The sequence below is a fragment of the Antechinus flavipes genome, chromosome 4, assembly GCF_016432865.1.
Source record: "Antechinus flavipes isolate AdamAnt ecotype Samford, QLD, Australia chromosome 4, AdamAnt_v2, whole genome shotgun sequence".
Classification (NCBI taxonomy): Eukaryota; Metazoa; Chordata; class Mammalia; order Dasyuromorphia; family Dasyuridae; genus Antechinus; species Antechinus flavipes.
The window spans coordinates 196,503,561-196,525,198 of NC_067401.1; the positions used below are offsets into that span (position 1 = coordinate 196,503,561).

General features: G+C 41.6%; 3 protein-coding genes and 1 long non-coding RNA gene across 7 annotated transcripts in view; 2 read left to right on the forward strand and 2 right to left on the reverse strand.

The window, feature by feature from the left end:
- Nucleotides 1-21,638, forward strand: part of TAP2 (transporter 2, ATP binding cassette subfamily B member) — a 116,580-nt gene that overhangs the window by 41,771 nt on the left and 53,171 nt on the right. The gene's annotated exons all lie outside the window — the stretch shown is intronic.
- The window catches only part of LOC127561644 (uncharacterized), a 142,177-nt gene that overhangs the window by 17,894 nt on the left and 102,645 nt on the right, over nucleotides 1-21,638 (reverse strand). The window lies entirely within an intron of this gene.
- PSMB9 (proteasome 20S subunit beta 9) lies at nucleotides 1,833-5,410 on the reverse strand. Its single transcript, XM_051996826.1, has 6 exons — nucleotides 5,296-5,410; nucleotides 3,794-3,861; nucleotides 3,309-3,440; nucleotides 2,793-2,922; nucleotides 2,217-2,358; nucleotides 1,833-2,017 (listed from the first exon to the last, which is right to left on the reverse strand). The coding sequence occupies exons 1-6, from the start codon at nucleotides 5,350-5,352 to the stop codon at nucleotides 1,890-1,892; spliced, it is 657 nt and encodes a 218-aa protein (XP_051852786.1). The 5' UTR covers nucleotides 5,353-5,410; the 3' UTR covers nucleotides 1,833-1,889.
- On the forward strand, nucleotides 5,580-21,118 carry TAP1 (transporter 1, ATP binding cassette subfamily B member). 2 transcript variants are annotated; one of them, XM_051996795.1, is made up of 11 exons: nucleotides 5,580-6,516; nucleotides 7,009-7,123; nucleotides 7,283-7,413; nucleotides 10,681-10,886; nucleotides 12,055-12,252; nucleotides 12,829-12,957; nucleotides 13,097-13,285; nucleotides 13,803-13,976; nucleotides 14,203-14,365; nucleotides 16,191-16,327; nucleotides 16,713-21,118. In XM_051996795.1, the coding sequence occupies exons 1-11, from the start codon at nucleotides 5,943-5,945 to the stop codon at nucleotides 16,926-16,928; spliced, it is 2,232 nt and encodes a 743-aa protein (XP_051852755.1). In that variant the 5' UTR covers nucleotides 5,580-5,942; the 3' UTR covers nucleotides 16,929-21,118. The 2 variants fall into 2 exon arrangements, with proteins under 2 accessions (XP_051852755.1, XP_051852754.1); XM_051996794.1 differs by having other exon boundaries at nucleotides 7,009-7,413.

The window sequence follows — 21,638 nt, forward strand, 5'->3', positions numbered from 1 at the left end:
GAGTTTAAAATGTTTTTCAATGAATGCAATAGAGCAAAAATAATTTTGTGAGCTATGGAAGAAAGCATTGGAAAGGAAATTAACAGCTTGGGACAAAATGCATAAAATCCTGGCCTAGTGACCGAAAATTCCAAGTCGATTTATAGAACAACTGGGCCAATAAGAAGCTCCCACAATATCACATGAGTGTACTTATTTCCCATATTGATCAATTCCAATATAGGCTGTTTTTCCTCATATTTTGACATCAATTGTTTTAATGTGCATTTCTCTTCATATGGCTATTGATAGAATTAATTTCATCTTTGAAACTTTACATATTTTGACCATATATCACTTTGAGAATACTCCAGTTTTATTTATTTGTTGTAAGATTAAGACTGATATACAGAGATATAGAAATAATTTGTAAAATAATTGCTTGTATATTTTGAGTATGAAACTCTGATCAGACATGATGATCAAATTTTCTCTCAAAAATAGTTTCTATTTCTTGATGTAGCCAAATTTCTCTTGTCCATATAAAGGCTTATAAATGTTACACAATCAAAATTGTCTCTTTTATTTTTTAAGATTACCTCTGTTCCTTGTTTGGTTATGACTTCTTTCTAAACATAATTGTGAAAGTAACTTCCTATTTTTCTCTTTTTTTTTTGTTCCAATTGACTTTGACTGGAATCAATTGACTGGGGCTTATTGTAGTATATGGTATAAGAAGCTAATATAAATATGTTTTCTGCCAAACTATTTCCTAGTTTCCTCCAAAATTCATATTTACCTCAAAATTACAGTATTTTAGACATTATGATTATTTCACCCAAACCTGTAATTTTTATAAGAATAAGAAGATCCTGACTATGCAGCTCCATTTACACAGATCAGCAATTGTCATGTAAAACCTTAGAAAGTTTCCTAGAGAATTGAAAGGTTAAGTGATTTACCCAGGAATTGTAACCAGAGGTGAGATTCAAATGAAGGTTATACTGATGCCAATTTTGGCATTCCATTCACTAGTCCACACTGTCTCTTAGACTCTCACAATTATGTCTCAGCATATAGCTACAATATAACCATGGAGATACAGGAGTATTTTGGGCAAGTTGCTACTTCTTTTTGTATCTCCATTTCACTACAGAATAGTCAATAGTCAACAAATATTTGTTAATTAAATATTTACTATGTGCTAAGTATTGAAGAGTGGGATATTAAGCTAATCTTTAGTCTCTTCTATAGCTAATGTTTGATGATTATTTCAAATATAAAGCATTTGAAGATGCACTTAAATTTGCTGTAATTGATAATTATTTTGTTTCTTTCCAAGCATTAATAAACATATCTTATCAGAGCTATGGCAATATATGATAGAGACAGATATTACAGATACACACACACACACACACACACACACTATGGCTATATATGTTTATCCTAGCCTTCACTGACCAAGTGTGAGAGCTCTTTCCAAGACTGAAGCCCTGTTTGTCTCTCCTATTCTGTGAAAGCAGGGCCTGCAGCTGGAGTCAAGAGAGAGAAGGAAATTTTGGGTTCCTCCTGGAGAAGTGTCACCTGACTACTAACAGATTCATAGACTGTTAAACAGGAATGAATCTTAAAGATCCTATTAACCTTAGAAATCATAAAGACCAACTTCTTCAGGTAACAAATGAAGAAACTGAATCCCAGAAAAAGGAGCTTGCCCAAAATCATACAACAAAATCATGAAAGTATGGAAATTAGAACTATGCTCTTTTGAGTCTCAGCCTGAGTTTTTTGCTTCTATACATTTTTTTGTTTCTAAATCCTCTGAGCAGCTCCCAATGATTACACCAGGCTCTGAATACATGAAGTTTATTATAAAACCAAGAGATAGAATAATATATGAGGATGCCTCACTCATCATAGAATTGGGGCAGCTCCTTCCCCAGGATGATTTCCTGCTTGGTGCCAGCAGCTGTGATGGTGACCAAATAGATGACCCCTCCACTGGAGCCATCCCTTCCCATGGCCAGAGCAATAGCTGTTGAGAGATTTGAACAGGTAGAACAAAAGGCAGTTTTATCTTGGTTCAAGACCCTTTTGTCCGTCTCTCCAAACTATACTCAGAGCCCAGTATATCTATCCTTTTGGGAGGCTTGTCCCCTTATTTGCTGTTCCCCTCCAAAAGACCACTATTGTAATCCTAATTTCCCTTTTCCTCTTCCCCAAAAGATAGTTACCATTAGTAGTGAATTGTCTGCACTCCTCAGGGGACATGCCTGGTTTATAGCTGGCATCCACATAGCCATAAATGTAGGTACTCCCAGAGCCCCCTATAGCAAAAGGTTGCCGAATGAGCATCCCTTCTAAGGTTCCATATACCTGAGATAAGGTAATAAAAAAGTAAAATGATGATGATAATTTATATAGCATTTAATACGTGTCAGGCACTGTGCTAAGCACTCTACAGTTATTAATTTTTTTTGATTTTCACAAGAACCTTGGGAAATAGGTGGTAATATTATCTCCATTTAACATATAAGGAAACTAGGCAAAAAGAGGCTAAGTAACTTGCCCAGGGTCACACAGCTAGTAAATGAAGCCAGATTTGAACTCATATTTTCCTGACTAGAGTTTTCTTTTGGAGCCCAGTAGGAGAGAACCTTCATACCCTATGCTTTAAATTCCCCACTTCAAACCTCACTGAAACTACCCATTAATCTTTAGCACTGTAATTTTGGCCATCATTGACAATGTGACTTATGACCCCCCCCCAGCTAATTACAAGGGGAGTGATCCTCTTAAGAGGGTCTCACCTGGCCTCCTTGGTATGGATCCCAGCCAGCTACCATCAGATGGGCTGAAAGTTCTTCCCGGTATTTATAAGTGATATTCTTCACAATGTTTGCAGCAGACAGAACAAGAGGCTGTTTTTCTAGTTCCATCCTAGAGAGACTGATAGTTACTATTCCCTGAAATATTATATTCCTGTTCCTCCTCTCACAAATTAAGCATAAAACTCTGTACCTGGAATACCCCAAACTCCAATTTCACTACACTTCTAGCAAAGCTTTGATATCTGCTTTCCCCTCTCCATCCCAACACAAATTATACATTCCTTTGGCGGATACTAGAATCCTTATTATGTCTAAAGAAAGCTATAAATTTCCCACCATATCATTTATCTACTCATCAAAGTTTCTCTACTCTGTGAATGTTAAGTAACATTGAATGAGAGTAATGGAATAAAGAGGGGGATATTTAGCTGTAGTCGTTTGGATTATATGAAGAAATGAATAAAAAAAATTCCAAGATCATTCTATGACTCATACCCATGGAGTTCCAGCTGGTATGTGGCCATGTCAGCTATAGCCTGGGCATCAGCAGCTGAACCAGATAATGCACAATAGATTTGTTGGTGCAGAGGGGCCAACTTGTTAAACACTCGGTTCACTACAGCAGTTCTAAATGGTGAAGGAAGGAGATGATTAGGGAGAGAATATTAAGGGAGGGTGAACAATAAAGACCTGATAATTATTTGCTTATCCTTTTCAGTTATACATTTCAATTATCGTGGAGTTCTCTCTGTTAAAAAGATATTTTCTACCCTAGTATCTATGTTTCATGTAACCTGCAGTCATCATCCTTTTAAATTTTCTTCCATAGTTTGCTTCCAACTTGTTACTTCAGCCTCTACTGTGTTATTAATGTTGTCTCCCACTTTTTCAAAACTCACTCCCAAAGCTTCTTATGGCTGGACTAGGTAGCATGCCTGTTTGGGGAGAGTCCTGTAACCGCTGATTCTCCTGATACTTACCCTGCAGAAACTCGGGAATCAGAACCCACCACGACACCTCCATCAAACTCCACTGCCATTATAGTTGTCTATAGAAACACAGACTTTTAAGTTGTAAAAATGAAAGAGACTTTTGGATCTCCCCATTCCATTCTATAAATTACAGGAAATAGATGCACCAAAGTTGTTACAAGTTTGATTAGTGGCAAAGCTAGAAGTAGAATCCAAGGGGTCTGACTTCCAATATGCTGTTCTTTCTATTTTCTCCCACTCCTTTCTAGGGTATGAAGAGGTATCTTAACCTGCTAATGGTCAGACCCTTTTCCCTACCAGGACTTTATTGCTTTTGTCTCAAATTCCCCCCAAATGACATCCTTTTCTACCATAGGTAAAAGAATATCAGGAAGATACCAGGAATCATTTGTTACCTTTTTGAGGAGGGAAGGTTTTGGGATGTGGGATGGAGGGAAAATTGTGGGTACCTTTACAAATCTGGCAGTTTCCATGTTGAAATGATCTCCAATGTAAAAACTTGGAATGTGTGACATTTTGTATCTAGATATGGTACTAGCTGGGGAGGGAGGTTGACCATGAATTTGTTAAATGGGAATTTTTGCTTGTCTGATCACAATAAATTTACATGATTCCCAGAATGGTGAAGTGAGGGTTGGGTATTTAGGAGCTAGGCCAGGAGGACAATTTTTTTTTTCTTTCTTCCTCCATTTAAATCCCGCCCAGTGCTCTTGATCCAACTCAATGAAGGTCATTTCCTCCAAAACCTTTTTCCACCAGATCACCTCATGCCCTCCTCAGAATTGTAGTTTCTATGTAGATGTTGAGTAGTGGCAAATAAGTGCATGTCAGACTTCTGCTTGCTGCTACTTTATTTCCTCTTCCCCATATTCTTAAGGCAATCGGTTTATGGGTTGAATCCCCAGAACAGGCTTGTGTGGTGGGATTAGCATGGTCACACCTGAATCAAGGATGAAGATTACTTGGGCACCACCAGACAGGGGTATTTCCCAAACTGCACTTATAGTTCTTTCTCTCCTCATGAGTACTTCTGGAAGCAGTCTATGTGATGAATTGATACCTCTTTAAAAATTATTTTCCATCACTCCATGTTTCCATTCAACCAGCTCCCATGGTCCAAGTGACTACGGGATTACTTCCTAGAGTTTACCTTCTCTCCCCCACCCCCCACCCCCAAATCTTCCAATCTATCCTGACACGTTTCCCCAGGCAAGCGAAAGCGAAAGGGCTTGAGACTCTCTTGTCCCCTGGACTCTGCCGCAGAGTCTGGACACTCCTCTTGAACCTCCTCTGGCAACGTTTAGAGTTATCTACACTTCATACTATTAAATTGCCTCTCCCAAAGTGAGGGTTTTCTTTTTTTCTTGAAATGAGTCTGAAAGGGTAATGAAGGGCTACTTTCACGTGTATTCTTTGGTCAGTCCCTGACGCCCGGTTTCCAAAACCGTACCCCTTCTCCAGCCCTCTTCGCGGTCCCTCAAGCCTCTTACCCCGGTATGGACTTCTCCGACTCCAGGAAGGTCCCCAAAATAAGAGTTCTCTCGCATCCTTCCAATACCGTACACTGCTCCTTTCTGTCTCCGGTACTACTTTCTGACTAGGGATCGCACCCAGCACCGTCCCACTTTGCTCTGCTTCCCTCCAGGGGGCGCGTCTGTTATACTGGACTTCGGTCCAGTCTTGCTCCTAACCTGTTTAAAGCTGAGCTGCTCCGTAACTGGTGACGCTAAACCTTTGCGAAGACCAATGAGAAGAAGAGGTTCTTCTGAGCGGAGAACAGCTTTCGGGGTTGAAGTTGTGGTTGGAGGAGTGAAGTAAGGGGAGGAGCAAGTCAGCTTCTTTTCCCTTTCAAGTCTCAGACCTAGGTCTGGAATCTCCCGAGTGGGACGGTCTTGGCGAGGCGGATCCAAGGAAACGCGGTAGCTTTCGATTTCTTTTCCTGGAAACCCCTTTACTTCTCGCTACTGAGCAATCGCGCCGGGGCCCGCCTCTTCTACTTCTAGCCCGCCCCTGTCGTGGCCCATCCAAGGAACCTTTTTGGGATATAGACATCAGCATTCCCTGGACCAAGACCGTGAGCCAAAGGGCGGAGAAATACAGAGGTGTCGGACTCAGGACCCCGGACAGCGCCCCGAGCATGGCTGACTCGAAGTCTCTCGCATCTCTCCAATGCCCCCGACCCCTCTCTGGGGGGCTGAAGGCGCTGCTGCTATTGCTGCTCACAGACTGGGCGCTGCTCCGTCCGGCACTGCCTCGGACCCTGCTCTGGCTCCTGCCCACTGGGCCTCCGCTGCTCCGAGTCTGGGGGGTGGGCTTGGGCCGTTGGGGTCTGTTGTGGCTAGGTTTGCGCTGGACCACTAACAGAGAAAGGGCCGACGCTAAAAGCTGGAGGAGTGCTCTAAGGCCCCTGGCGGCAGCGCTGGGGTTGGCTCTGCCCGGGCTCGCCTCGTTCCGGACTCTAATTGGAAGGGACGCTCCAAGTAGCGGAGGTGGGGTCGGGCCGCTGTACTGGGGGAGCCGACTCGACGCTTTTGCTCTCAGCTATGCTGTGGCACTGTCGGCGCTCGTCCTGTGGCAGAAACTTGGAAACCTTTGGACGCTGTCCGATCCCATGGGTTCGGGGTCCATCATGCACCGGCTGCTGGGCTTTCTGGGCCCAGAACTGCGACGCTTCCCACTAGTGATGTTCTTCCTCGTGTTGTCCTGTCTAGGTGAGGAGAGAGGTTTATTCAAGGGACTGGGCATCTTTGGGAGAATTGAGGATTATGGAGTGTGAGTAAGGGAGACATGAGAGAAGTTCAGAAGCAGAACTTCATGACCAAAACCTCTGATTCCAAATCTAGTGGACTTGCCTTCAAACCACAACTGCCTAGGAGTCAGGAGACCTGGATCATAATAATAATATTGTATGACTGAGAAGTTCATTTTATCTTTCTATATTTCAATCTCAAATGCGGGGTTGGACTGCAATCTCAAAGGATCTAATATAGGAGGTCTAACATTCTATGCTTTGTGGAAATAATAAGAATATTGGGGTGTATATGTGTCATAGAGGTGATTCTTTAGGTGAGGGGCTTGTCTATTTCTGTACCAGGGAAGATGGGGATGTAGTCCATCTGGAAATCCCCAGTCTTGATGTAATAAACCTCCAATAATTTGTTGATTAACTAACATTCTCTTCTTCTCTACCTCAATACCTCCAGGAGAGATGGCTATTCCATTCTTTACTGGTCACCTCACAGACTGGATCCTGCAGGATGAAGCAGCTGCTATCTTCAACCACAATATAGTTTTCATGTCAATTCTGACACTAACCAGGTCTGAAAACTGGGCTAGAAAACTCAGAGAATGGGAAACTTGGGAAACAAGTTGTAAGCTAGGACTCCACTCTGGAAGGGTCAATACACCAAAAAGACTCCCTTATCTACAAGTATTGTGTCCTATTAAAGTTCTCCTTTCCCTTTCATTTCTTTCCAGTGCTTTGTTAGAGTTCTTGGGTGATGGAATTTATAATTACACTATGGGCCGAGCCCACAGCAATCTTCAAGGACAAGTGTTCCGGGCTGTGCTGTCCCAGGAGACTGACTTTTTTCAACAAAACCAAACAGGTGAGTCCTTATACCCTCACATGAGACATTATTAGACTCCTTTCTATCTATTCCCTTATAACAAAAAGCAACTATCATTCATTAAGTACCAAATTTATTCAGAGAGCTGTGCTAGGTGCTAGAGGGGAGAGACAATTTAGTCAAGAACCAGTCCCTATCTTTCTGGAGTCTACTGTCTAATAGGCTGGGAACATTCATTAAAGCAATTTGAATGGGGAGATCTATGTGAGTCCAAGGAGCTTTAAAATGAGAAGACTCATTTGTCCCCAACATTTGGTTCCAAAAGTCTCTCCAAATCAATGATCACATGGTGATTCAGTGGTCCACACCAAGGAACAAAGAGAAAATCATGCACAAGACTTCTGTTTACAAAGGACATATGTCAAAGAATAGTCTATAAAACTGAATGAAGCCTTAAGATTGCTGGGAACAGGAGCAGTATTGTCATCTTCTATAGGAAGGCCAACATAACATAGTGGATTCAGTTCTGGATTGGAGTCAGAAAGACTTGGGGTTCAATTCAGCATTAGATACTTACTGGCTACAGAATCCTGGACAAGGCTTTTAACTTATTTATTCATCTGTAAAAATAAATGACTGGATTTTTTGCCCTCTTAGATCCTTTCCAATTCTGTCTTTCAATCCATCTTCAATGATATCATCATCTGTATCCAAATTGGGCTAATCTTGTGGCAGCTTCAAATATAACTTCACAGCTTCTCCTTTTTGTATGGAAAATATCCATCTCTAATGCATGCTATTGGGACATGCATTCTAATACAGGAAATGATGGGGGACAAGGTATTATCTGTAACCATGCTACCAAATTTCTGCTTTTAGATTTTTAAGTGAAAGAATTAATTTAAGGTGGAGTATGTGGGGACCATTAAAATGATACCCAATGTAGTTTTGGCTAACAAAGGGAGATGATGGAGAATCTCATCCATGATCCCAGTTGCTATGAAGCAGGGCCCTTTGAACCTAGGTGCATATTTACCTGTGTAATCATATTTCAGAAGATGGAGGAGACCATTTTGGCTAGTTAAAAGGATAAAAGCAAAAATATAGTAAAAAGTAATTAAGATTATTTAGGTAGACAGTAATTTCCTCAATTCATATTTATTAAAGAGCTACTGTATACTAAATAGGGCAGCTAAATGGTACAATGGATGGAATGCCAAGCCTGGAATGAAGAGGACCTGAACTCAAATCCAACTTCATCTATTTACCAACTGTATGAACCTAGAGGAGTCACTTAACCCAGTTTACCTCAGTTTCTTCATTTGTAAAATGAGCTACAAAAGGAGATAGCAAGCCTCTCTAGTATCTTTGCTGCAAAAAATCCCAAATGAACTCACAAAGAATTGGACATGACTGATCAACAAAACAACAACGATGATATGCTAGGTACTATGCTAAGCAATGTAGATATAAAACAGGGAAAGAATAGTTCCTGACTTGAGAGTTTATAATTTAGTGAAGGAAGATACAAAAGAAAGCTGAAAAGCTGGGGGGGGGGCAGAAGATTGGTATTCAGCTCAGGGCCATAATGGGGAAATCCAGAAGAATGCAATGCAGCTGATGGAAAGGAAGACATGGATGGTCTGAGCACCTTTCTTACATAGAGATTCTAGGAGAAGCTATCCACTTTCCAATCAGATGGAGAAAGGTGCTGATGCAAGGTCAATTTCAGGGCTGAAATGCTTTTGCAGGACAATGAGGTTCACCATGATGGAGATGTCCAGAGAAGTGCATCTGGTGGGAACAGTAGTGGTCATAGAAATGAAGGTATTCCTATAGCTTTCTTCCTCTAGATCACTTGGCCAATAGGAGGAAGAGGACTTTGGTTCATTGGGTCATTTTCTGAAGTGAAAATAAAAAGTTTTCTGGAGAAGGATCTTAGAACTTCCCCCCTAAAGATTCTATATATGAATGCTAGTTCAGATTCTTCCTGTCTCTGGTTCTCTGTCTCTTTCTCTCAGTTTCTCTGAGTCTCTCCTCAGTCTCTCTCTCTCTGTCTCTCTGAAGCCTTCATTATTAATCTATGTGCATGTGCACTTATATATATATATTTTTTGGAGAGTAAGGATGCTGCTTGAAGTTACAAAATTTTAAGAAGCAAGTATATCTATCTGCATAATATAAGAAAGGTCACAAAGCAGATACTGAAATGAATCATGTCAATCATAGTTTAAGAGGCCCTACAGCATCTCAGGAACAGAACACTAACATGGCTAGCTACAATATACAATATTAAATGATAAGTTATGGGGAAGGAAAAGGCTACTTATAATGTGATGGAAAAGAGGAAATCAGGATGGATTCTTGGGAGGAGGAACACTAAAGTTAAGCTTGAAAGAGTGTAGAGAAATTCACAGGCAAAGGTGGGGAAAGTGAACTTTTCAGGCATAAGGAACAAAGGCATGGCAGCATGAGAGTTTATGAGGACAGAGAGCACAGATTGTACAAAAGAGAGTATTGTGACAGAAATGAAAGGAGAAGGTCGTTAAGGAGGGTGCTGAATGACGGGAGGAATATGAATATTATTTAGTAGACAGTAGGGAACTTCTGAAAATTTGTGCAGAGAAGTTTACATGATGAAATCTATGCCCAAGGATGCTTCTTTTGGCAGCAGTATGAAGGACAGACTGGAGGGAGGAGAGAGTCAGGGCAAAAAGCTTCTTACAATAGTCCAATGGATGGAAATTAGTGGGGAGTTTCATTCCAGGATGGTAGCAGGGGGAATGGAACAGGCCACCCCCAGAGTCCTATCTTTCCTTACGCCTTTTATACAACCACATATAGAAGTGATCATATTTTCTTTGGCCTTTACAGCCAAAGATCAGAAAGGACACACTATTAAAAACACACTCTATGCACTCTCTTATTCTCAAAACCAGAGAGATTTGCCTCCTCATACTCTTATCTCTACATAGTCCCAATAATTTGCCAAGTTTAGAATTTGAACTCTTGGCCTTCTGGTTCCACAGCTGCACAGATGACACCATTAGATTCCCAAGAACTTTGCAACTGTAATCTCTGTCCAGCACCCAAATTCACGCACTTCTCTCTATTCATTTTGATACCCCATAAGCCCTTTAGGGGCACTTCAAGAGTGCCTGAGCTAATTAGCCCCTACCCTTATTCCAAAATGTTCACAGACATTTTCCTATGGGCCTCAGACTCTCTTCACATTTTCATTTCCCTCTCAACTATTCCAGACTCTCAACTCTTGCCATTCCCTGAACTTTCCCTCCTCCTCCTTAGGTGCTATCACATCTCGGGTGTCAGAGGACACAGCCACGCTGAGTGAGTCCCTGAGTGAGAAGCTAAGCTTGCTCTTGTGGTATTTATTTCGAGGACTTTGCCTGTTGGGATTTATGATGTGGGGGTCCCTGACCCTCACTCTGGTCACGTTGATTGCTTTGCCTGTGCTTTTCTTCCTGCCCAAGGAGCTGGGTAAGTGGCATCAGGTAAGTTCAGGAAATTATTTTTTCTAGCATCTCTCCTCAACTTTGGATCTACTTTCCTAAGTCCCAGTCAGTTCTTTACTCTTAGCTATGATGAGCTTAGTTTCTTTGACTCTCCTTTGCCCCCATGCTGAACAAGACTAGAGAGTATATAATCTTTACCTGTGGATCTAATGGTTCTCCTATCTGAACTTTGGACTTTCTCTACTGTAGTCTCTAGAGTATTCACTAGCCATTTTTTTCATTATATCCTCTCATTATGCCAGTTCTTTACAATTCTTTCTAGGGTAGTTTTTTTGTGCCTCTATTCTTTTCTCTTCTGTGTACATCCAAATTCTGGTGTCCTTATGTTACTATTGTTTCTATGGGGGATGACATAATCCTTCCTTCTGGTTTCACTCTTTCCCCTTGTCTTTGTATTTCTTAACTCTGATGCATTGTCCCTAAGAATTTACATCAGAGAAAAACAAGAACAACAGTAATAGCAATAATAATAATGCTAATAGTAATAATATTAGTGCACTAAAACACTGGGCATTTGTTATCTTATTTGATTCTCACAACATCCCTGAGAAGTAGAGGCTATGATTGCTTCCAATTTATAGAAAAAGAAACTGATGCTGGGAGTGGTTAAATAATTGGCCCCAGGGCCACACAATTAATGTCCGAGGGACGATTTAAACTTTCCTTAGCTCCAAATTCAAATCTTTATCATACCAACTAGCACGTCATGTAAAATGGTTTTTAGAGCACGTTACAGTTTATAAAGCTCTTTCCTCATACCTATCCATGAGGGATAAGCTAGTGCAAGTGTTATTTCCATTTTTCAGATAAGGAAAATGAAGAACAGAAATCACTCATTTGTCAGATCAGTAGCCAGGCAGTAACAGAGCTTAGACTAGGCTTCAGGCTCCCTAGCTCCCCAAGTAGTACACCTGTTGCTGCCTTCCTACAAAGTCTCCCTTCTCCAGGAAGGCCCTGGGTAAATGTTCAGTGACCCCTTGAAATTGTTCTCTTCTGTGGCCTGATAACATAGGGGGTGATCTGATCTACCAGACTGCCTTCCCTGTTGATGGTATGAAAAAACCATCCATTTCAGTACAATCATATGAAGATGTATTAAGAAAATCCTCTTTGCCCAACATTCTGTGGCTACCCTCTTTCCTCACAGTCCCTGGCAATCCAAGTGCAGACATCCCTGGCAGAGTCAAGCCAGGTGGCTGTGGAGGCCCTCTCTGCCATGCCCACTGTGAGAAGCTTTGCCAATGAGGAAGGAGAAGCACGGAGATTTGCCCAGGAGCTCCAGAAGACACAAAAACTTAACCAGAAGGAGGCCATGGCCTATACTTTCAACATGTGGACCACCAATGTGAGTACCTGGGGATAGAGTACCCATTTCTCAGCCTACAGTGTATAGATCCCAGTCCTCATCCAGGGATTCTAGGTTCAAATTTTCCATTTTAAGATGCTAAGGTAAAACTCCCATTCTTACTTGAGATTCTACATAGTATCTAGATAGAGAGTTAAAGGGGCCCAAATATTATCTCCTTTATGGAGAGATTACTTATCTCTTTAATCTGAGGTCCTTCTTTTCCTACGCTCCTTGGGGTGCTATGAAGTCCCCATATTTCTCTTTCTTGACACCAGTATGCATGAAGAGGAGGGACTTGGGATAAGGGAACATATTTTTGTTCAATGAACATGGATAGCATCAGAGTTCAGAGAAGATCCTTAGTTGCTTTCCTACACTTCACATCTGTTCTTGGGGCTTTTGCTTTTACATGGAATCAAAGAAATCTGGCCTTAGGCAAACAGGGCATTTAAACCTAATGGCATAACTCTGTGGCTAACTTGAGGCTTAAATGCTATTATTTCTATGAATATGACTTAGACATGCTTATAAGTTTTCTAATTTCTGAACTTGCACTCTCTGATCTATCCACAGCTCTTAGGACTCTTGCTCAAGGTGGGAATTCTGTACATAGGGGGAAAGATGGTAATCCATGGGGATGTGAGCAGAGGAGACCTTGTCACCTTTGTTCTTTACCAGATCCAGTTCACCACTGCTGTTGAGGTGAGACCCATTGACAATTGCTTCTTATTCCTCCTCTCCTATCACCTTTTTGCATCCTCTTTCCAGTTCTCCTGTCAGATATAGCAGATAACACATTGTATCCCCTCACCCTCTTCATGGTGTATCCTCCTTCTTTCAGGTACTGCTCTCCACATTTCCTACTGTACAGAAGGCTGTGGGATCTTCAGAGAAGATCTTTGAGTACTTAGAGCGGGTACCCCAGTGCCCATCCAGTGGTTCCCTGGCACCTCTTAGCCTGCATGGCATTGTAGAGTTCCAAGATGTCTTCTTTGCTTACCCCAGCCAACCAGATGTCTATGTCCTACAGGTATCACCTTTTCCCTCCCTCACTCCACTTCTTCCAACTTTCAGCTTCTCAGATGCTTTCTGGGATATTGGGCTTCCTCAATTCATCTCTTCCTGAACTAACTAAGATGTTTTTGCTTCAGTTAACAATTTAACTCTCCCAAATCTTCGCAGGCAGGGAAGAGAAAGGATCAGAGAGAACCCACCTACAGGCTGATTCTAAACTCACAAACCAGTCTGGCTGTCTCAAGGAAGCTAATTAAAAACCTTCCTCAGAGGTGTCCCCACTTTCCCCCTACTTTGGCAGTGGGGGCTGAGATCCTGTTTTTCATCCCATCTCTTCTCTATTCTCCCTTCTCTTTCCTCCTTCCTTTTATGGAACAATTACCCACCAGCCCTGACTCCCGCTGTGAGGATGTCCCTGCATAGATGGGGGTGGTGATGGTGGGAGTCTGTGATGGTGGGAGTCTGTGCTCCTGCCCAACCAGGGGGAGGCTCTCTCTCTCTCTCCTGCTGCCTTCCCCTTCTTGTTCCTTTAGGGAGTGACGTTTACTCTGCACCCTGGAAAGGTGACAGCACTAGTGGGGCCTAACGGAGCTGGGAAGAGCTCAGTGGCTGCATTACTGCAGAATCTGTACCAGCCTTCCCGGGGCCAGGTGCTGCTGGATGGGGAGCCACTGTTCCAGTATCAGCACCGGTACCTGCATTCACAGGTGAGGATGCAACACCTGGTCAGAAAATCCTTGGGAGAATAGGTCAGGGAGGGAAGGAAGAGGAGAAAGAAGGGCGGGCGGAGCTCCTGGTCCTAGTGCTCCAGCATCTTTGCTGGTGGAAGTGAGAGAGATGAGGCTTCTATTATGAGAAATGGAAATGCCCAAGCCCTCACCTGCTCTCCCTCTTCTCCTGCCTTCCCCTTCCCTGACTCCCGGCTCGTTCCAGGTGGCTGCAGTATCACAAGAGCCACAGATGTTTGGGCGGAGTCTGTATGAGAATATAGCTTATGGGCTGAATCGGAAACCGGAGCTAGAGGAGGTCATGGAAGCTGCCAGGGAGGCTGGAGCTCACAGTTTCATCTCTCAGTTGCCCCAGGGCTACCACACAGGTACTGGGAATAATCACTCATTGAATAGCAATGCATTTCATCTGTAACTCAGCTCTGCAACAGAAACAGGCAAAAAATGAATGAACCAGTGAAAAATCATTTAATGAATACTGGAGTAAGATAACAAGGAGAAGAGAATAATGATTCTTTTAGTGCCCTCTATATGCCAGGAATTTACAAATGTTCTTTTATTTGATCTTCACAATAATCTTGGAAAACAGGTATTATTATTATCTTCACATTGGCTCTTGAAGAAACTGAAGGTCACAGGGTCACATGGCTAAGTGTCTGAGGCCTTATTTGAACTCAGATTCTTTTGACTCCATACCCAGCCTCTACCCACTCTGCTCCCCAAATGCCTCAAAAATGTAAATGTTCATATTTAATCTCAGCTGTGTGACACTGGACAAGTCACGCCTCTATTTGCCTCGGTTTCTTCATCTGTAAAGTAGGGATAATAATGTGAGGAATGTAGAAGGCCCTTACTCAAAATGATTACTCAGAGATCACTCAGTAGAAGGCAGAAAAGTTGTTTATTAAAAACCTCTGGAGCATGAGCCATCCCAACGCAAGATAAAAAAGAGAAAGCTCATGGTAGGAGGGCTAGAGAAGTAGTGAAGACACATAGCTTTTATACAAGAAATTATATCACAAGTAAGAGAGCATTGAGAAGGGGAAGGGGAGGCATCTAATTGGTTGTTGCTATCCAGAGAGATTAGAATGGAAGGTTTCTGTTTCCCTGAAATCTCCTGATTTCTAGGAAACAGAAAATCCGGCCTTCAGGCTTAATCAAGCAGACAGTGGTCCAGCTAATAGACTAAATATCGATAAATGTCAAATACCAATAAATGTCATCAGCTCAGGTTACATAAATATATTTATAGCTGGCCAAGGCTCAAAATATGAGCCTGTGTTATATTATGCAGGTCATAGAGGAAACACAGAAATAATGAAAATAAAATATAGAAAAAGAATTCATACATTCCTGTAAGTTCTTCACCTTATCTCTCTATTCCACACAATAACAACCTTCAGGTTGCTTAGAGACCAAATGAAATAGTAATGATAAAGGGCTTAGCATAGTGCCTGGCACCTAGAAAGTGCCATATAAATGTTGGCTATTATTATTTAAGTGCTAACAATGTGACAAGTGCTGTTGTAAATTCTAGGCACACAAATACCCATAAAAGTTCCTGCCCTCAAGTAGCTTACATTTTTGTAAGGCAGAGAATATATATGTATATATATGGGGGGAGGGAGAGAGAGAGAGAGAGAGAGAGAGAGAGAGAAAGAGAGAGAAAGAGAAAGAGAGAGAGAGAGAGAGAGAGAGAGAGAGAGAGAGAGAGAGAGAGAGAGAGAGAGAGAGAGAGAGAGAGAGAGAGGTTAAGGAAACGATTTCCAATCTGTAGAATCACATCCATAGAGTAGTCTGATGACCCTTTTCAAAAGCATTGGGATTATCGATAGGGTGACTGTGTCCCAAGCAAGAGGTGGAGATCGCAGGCAAGTGCACACCTGCAGAGGCAGGGCCCAGGGCAAGATGTCCTCATGGATGACTGGAAGGGATATGGAACATGGTTTGGGGCTGACTAGACATAGGGCTAGGTGAGTTTGCTCCCACTCCTTCAGACTCCTGTTTTTCAGGGCAGGACTTCCAAGGATGGGGGGAGTAAGACCTTTGATCTCCATGAACTCTCCCAGAAAACCATCTCACTCCTGTGTGAGGGACTGGTCTCAGCTCCCTCCGTCCCTTTTAGTCCATGGAAATAGCATGTTTTTGGTGGCTGTGATGGTTCTGCTCTCCATGCATCTGTTCTCTCTCCAGAGACTGGGGAGTCTGGGAGCCAGCTGTCAGGGGGTCAGCGGCAGGCTGTGGCCCTGGCTCGGGCTCTGATCCGGAACCCCCGGGTCCTGATCTTAGATGATGCCACCAGTGCCCTGGACACAGACAACCAGTTATGGGTGAGACAGCAACTTCTCCTACTCCCTCAGTCCCAAATCCTTAAAGCCGAAGGCAATCCCAGCTCCTTCCTGCTGTGCCCAGAGAGTTTTCTGTTTAAGAAAGCTTATAATGTGCAAATCTTCCAGATAAAATCCTTCTATTTAACTTCTTTTCCTTTTTTCCTTCATCATCATCATCACTATTAGCACGACCAAAAAACCTTGATTAAACACAGAACTGTGCCCAGGGATGTGCTGGGGTTTTTTCTCTCCTTACAGCCAGTTCTATGGGATGGAAGGGCAGTCAGGAGTCACTGCGGATGAGACAGTTAATCAGTGGCCTAATGCTATGATTTGTGCATGAGCTTTCTGAACTACTAACAGCACCTGTGCCTTCTTCCCACAGGTGGAGCATCTCCTGTACGAGGCCCCCAGGAAGCTCCCTCAGGCCGTGCTCCTCATCACCCAGCGCCTCAGCTCTGTGCAAAGGGCTGACCAGATTCTCTTCCTGGAAGAGGGGGTCATTCAGGAGAGCGGCACCCATAGACAGCTCATGGAGCAACGGGGCCGATATTGGACCATGGTGGAGGGCACAGGCGGGAGCTTAGCTCCTCAGGAATGAGGGACATACTTGAATGGCCATTGTGAGAAAGCTACAGCTCTTCTCTCACCTATGAAAGTGTTGTCCCTGAGGAAGAATGTCAGCCTCTTTGTGACCCATGATGGGATCTAGCAGTTCCACAGAATTTTTCTATCTCAAATTTATATTCCTCCTAATCATTTTCCCACACTCATTATGAATTCCTTTAATTTAGGGCTTTCTCTTTTAGATTTTGAATACTAGTGGAGGGAAAAGCAAAGAAGCCTTTAATGAGAACATCTTAGAATTCCTTCATTTTTTTCAGCAAACATTTATTAAGCATCAACTATATGTCAACACTGTTTTAGGCACTGGAGATATGAAGATAGAACAAAACAGGTCTTGTCTCAAAGGATATTTTGTTTTATTGCAGCCTAATTCTAGACTTTGTAGAGCACAGCTAATCACAGTCATTATAGCTCATATATTAGAGCTTTTCAAGGTCTGTAAGTTGAAGGGACATTGAAAGTGAGGGTGAAAGTTATCAGAGAGATTGACTGGGGTATTTCCATATACAAAGTGGTGATGGGCACTGGAAGATCCATTTTTTATTCAGCTGACATAGAAGTATTGTGGAAATATTTGGTGTTGAGCATAAACTTAGTATTTTGCAAAATTTTGTGTTTCTTTAGTCTTTCAAGTTGCAATAGCTCAGTGTTTCTGCAGTTCCTCTTCTAGATGCCATGACAGCTAATCTTGGAATTCCCCAACCCCAGCTTTCCTTGTCTCTGATCTCCTAAAAGGGTGTGCTCAGAGGTATTTGGAGTTAGAAGATTCAGGGGTTCAACTTTTCATTTGTCAGTTATGTAACGTTGGGTCAGTCACTTTGACCCATTGAGCCCCTTTCTTCTCTTCCCTTTTCAATCTATACTTATTGCTGTCTTTCTTGCTATCTAGAAATAAACCCAGATGTCCCCCATCCCTTCACATCCTGTCATCCTCTAAATCTATACTCCTATTTCTCTCCTCCATTTAATGTCCAAACTCATATCCAAATTCTTCTGTGTTCACTAGCTTCATTTCTTCCCCTATCACTCCCTTTTCAGTTTCATGTCATTTGGCTTCTTTCCTTCTCTCTCCATTGTTCATTTGAAATTGTTCTCTCCAAGGTTAAAGAAAATATTTGAATGACTAATATCAGTGAATTTTTCTCAGTTCTCTTCACCTGCCCCAAATTTTTATATTGTTGTCAGTTTCTTCCTAGATATATATTCTCATCTCTATGTTCATGATAGTACTCTTTCTTAGTTCTCCTATCGATCTGACCACTCTTTCTAACTTTCCTTTGCTCAATCTCATCTTGCTCCCCAAGCATGAGTATTCTCTCGATCTCTTCTGATCTATTTTTTTCTTTTTTTAGAATCGGGCATTTCATCAGCTCCCATGGGGTTCAGTTGCTTCTTTTCAGAAGACCTCTTCATTTCTATGGCTTGTCATCATTTTTCTTATGAGGCGAAATTCCCATTTTAAGTGTCTGCCCATCTCCAATTCCATGATCCTTAGGTATCTCAAACTCACCATGTCCAGAAAGTGAACTAATTGTCTTCCTTTCTTAACCTATCCCTCTCCCAAACTTTCCTATTACATCTGAGGGCTTCAGCACCCTTGTAGTCATGTAGAGTTTTCACCAATTTCATAGTCATCCATGAAACTTCAATCTCCTCTATTCCAACAATTGTCAAAGCCTATTGTTTCTCTCTCCACATCTCTTTTCACATCTTTTCAAGCCATTACTCTACTTTTCATTTTTCTTCCCTTTTTCTTGGACTCCTGGGGTAACCATCTAAATAATCTATCTTTTTCCACTGTTTTGTTTCTACAATCTATATTTCTCACAACTACTAAAATAATCTTAAGGCATACATTTGACTATTACTTTCTTACACTGAACCCTGATCTTAAAAAAAAGTATTAAGTGGCTCCTTATTGACTATAGAATAAAATACAACACTCTCCATTTGACACTCAAAGTTCTTCTCAAATGGGTGCTAGCTTGTTTTTCAAGATATTTCATTTCACTATCCTCCATATATTCCATATTCCAGGAAAACTTGCTTATTTGCTGTTTTTGAACATCCAAGTTCAAAAGTTCAGTATCAAATTGAATTGAACCTGTCCAGGACTTTGTACAGAGTGTCATTTCACTCTTGGAAATCTTTCCTTCTTCATGTTTCACTTTTTTTCTTGTTTAAGTTTCAGCTTGAGTTTTACTTTCTGTGAAAAGATATTCTTAATTCCCATTTGTCCTTCCCTAAATTTGCAAATTATGTGATTTTTATATGTTCATATATTGAGATCCTAAGGAGACTGTAAGGATCTGGAGGAAAGAGACTGTATTCAGTTTTATATTTGTATCCTCCCTCCAAAAATTGCCATGTCATTTTTGGGGGCTTATTTCTCAAGCTGCTTAGAGACTTTGTGTTGGTTACCTCCTCATTTGAAAGGGGCAAGAATGTGGTTATATGGGAGAGAAGAGAGGTCTCATCTTCTAAGCTTTAACTGATCTCTGCCATTTTCTCTTTCACTCATCTGCATAATAGAAAAAACATAATATTTGAAAACTGGGGAATATTGAAACTGAGGACTGTTTGATACTTACTAGACAAATAATCACTACACACTTTATAGTCTATTCTTTAGAAATTAAAATTGAGAATAATATAGCATACCCACCATAAGCAAGGCTGAAATCTTTGATAGAGGGACTCAAATGTCCTCGCCCAGGAATACAAATCCAGAGAAAAAACTTTAGCCGAAATGGTTAGATATGGTGAACCCAAAACTTTGGTTAGTATAGCATCAAGGGAGAAAGAATAAAAGCTGAGGTACAAAAGAATAGGCTTCTTAGCATTATGCTAAAACAAGAAATCAATACTCCATCTGGAGTTCTTAATTTGAGATCCACTAACATGTATTTGAAAAATATTTTTGTATCTCAATATATTCGGCTTCCTTGGGAAAGTCTCAGTATTTTATTTCATGCTTTAAAAATATTATTCTGTGTAGAGTTCCACATGATTTAATGGATTGACAAGGGGCTGGATGACACAAAAAAGGTTAAAGAAGAAAGTCAGAAAAACCAGTGAAGAGATATCCTGCTAGTCTCAGGGAACAGTTTCTGAGTTTTCCCAAGAGGACTAGAAAAGACCTCTACTCTTTAAATCAAAAGAAAATGGCCACTTTTTTTTCCCTTTGAGGAAGAGAGAGCTAAAGATTTCTGTTGAATGAATAACTGGAGGTGATAAGTAGCATCCATCTGAGCAATATTAGGGTGAGACTGAGATACCACAAGTATCCCCCTCGGGTAGACCTCATGGGAGCAGCTCAGTAACATGACCAACTCTCTAGTCACACATGTTCTTTGCATGTGCTCCCAACCCTCCACATTCTCTATATTTGTCCACTCTAAACTGTGCTGTATAAATTTGTAGCATCCCAGATTTATGCCAGAAATGTTTTGTTGCTGTGTTTCTTAATGTGTCACATCATGAAATGTATTTAATTTTCAATGATTATTTCTTTGGGTTGACTATTAAAGTTAAACACTTCTATGGGGCCCATGAACTATGCTATTGAGAAACAGGCCCTCAGAGTTCCTTGAAACTAGAGAATATATATATTTTTTTGATCTCATGTTTCTTGTACAGCATGATAATTGTGGAAATATGTATAGAAGAATTGCACATGTTTAACATATATTGGATTACTTGCTATGTATGGGGAAGGGGATGGGGAAGGAAGGGAGAATTTGAAACAAGGTTTTGTAAGGGTGAATGCTGAAAATTATCTATGCATACATATATTTTGAAAATAAAAAGCTCAAAAAAGAGAAAGAAACTAGAAAATAATTTTCTCTGGGCAAAACCAAAGCTGGGATTTGGAGAGGGTAGTGTAAATGCTACAGGCCCTACACACAAAGCCTAATTTCTGCAGGTAGGACTGGATCGTCTGGTAAAGGACTCTGCTTTGGGATTTAGAGGAGGTTGGTTCAAGTTTCCTTTTCTGTAAAAAGAGGATCTTAAACATTACTGGATGATCACTAAGGCTCCTGCCTACATAAAAATTTGATGATCTTGGGTGTAAAATGGCAAGTTTGGGGGAATCGGGATGGGACACTGAGTAAATTTCTGGATTTGCAAGCAGCAAACCTGGAATAAATTTGTCACTTACTATCCCGCGTGAGCCTGAATGTGTCATTTCACCTCTCTGGGCCTCATTTTCCTCATCTGTAAAATGAAGAAGTTGGAGTAATTGGCCAACCTGTAACATTCCTAGCTCCACAGTCCTATGAGAGAATCAACTAAGAAAATATAGGTAAAACTCCTTGCCAACTTTAAAGTCCTAAATGCAGAATGCATACGATCTGCAAATCAGTGCCCGTACTCCAGGAAACTGTACAATTAATGCAACATTATAATCAGCTCCCAGGCTGCTGCTTTACTGCCCCTTTCCCAGCCCCTTAGTCACGCAGCCTAATAATCTTTTATACCGCAGCGCGCCCCTTCACCCCCTCAGACAAATTAGATGTCCCCTCCCTTCCCCTCCTCTCCCTCTCTGCTCTATCACAGGGTGAGTGGTACCAGGACGGGGAGGGCCAGCTGCCACTAAGACTCGATGAACGGGGACTTCCTATCTAGGAAATGAAAGGCGAAGGCGGGGTGGGGGGTGGGGAGAACATTTCGTGGACCAAAT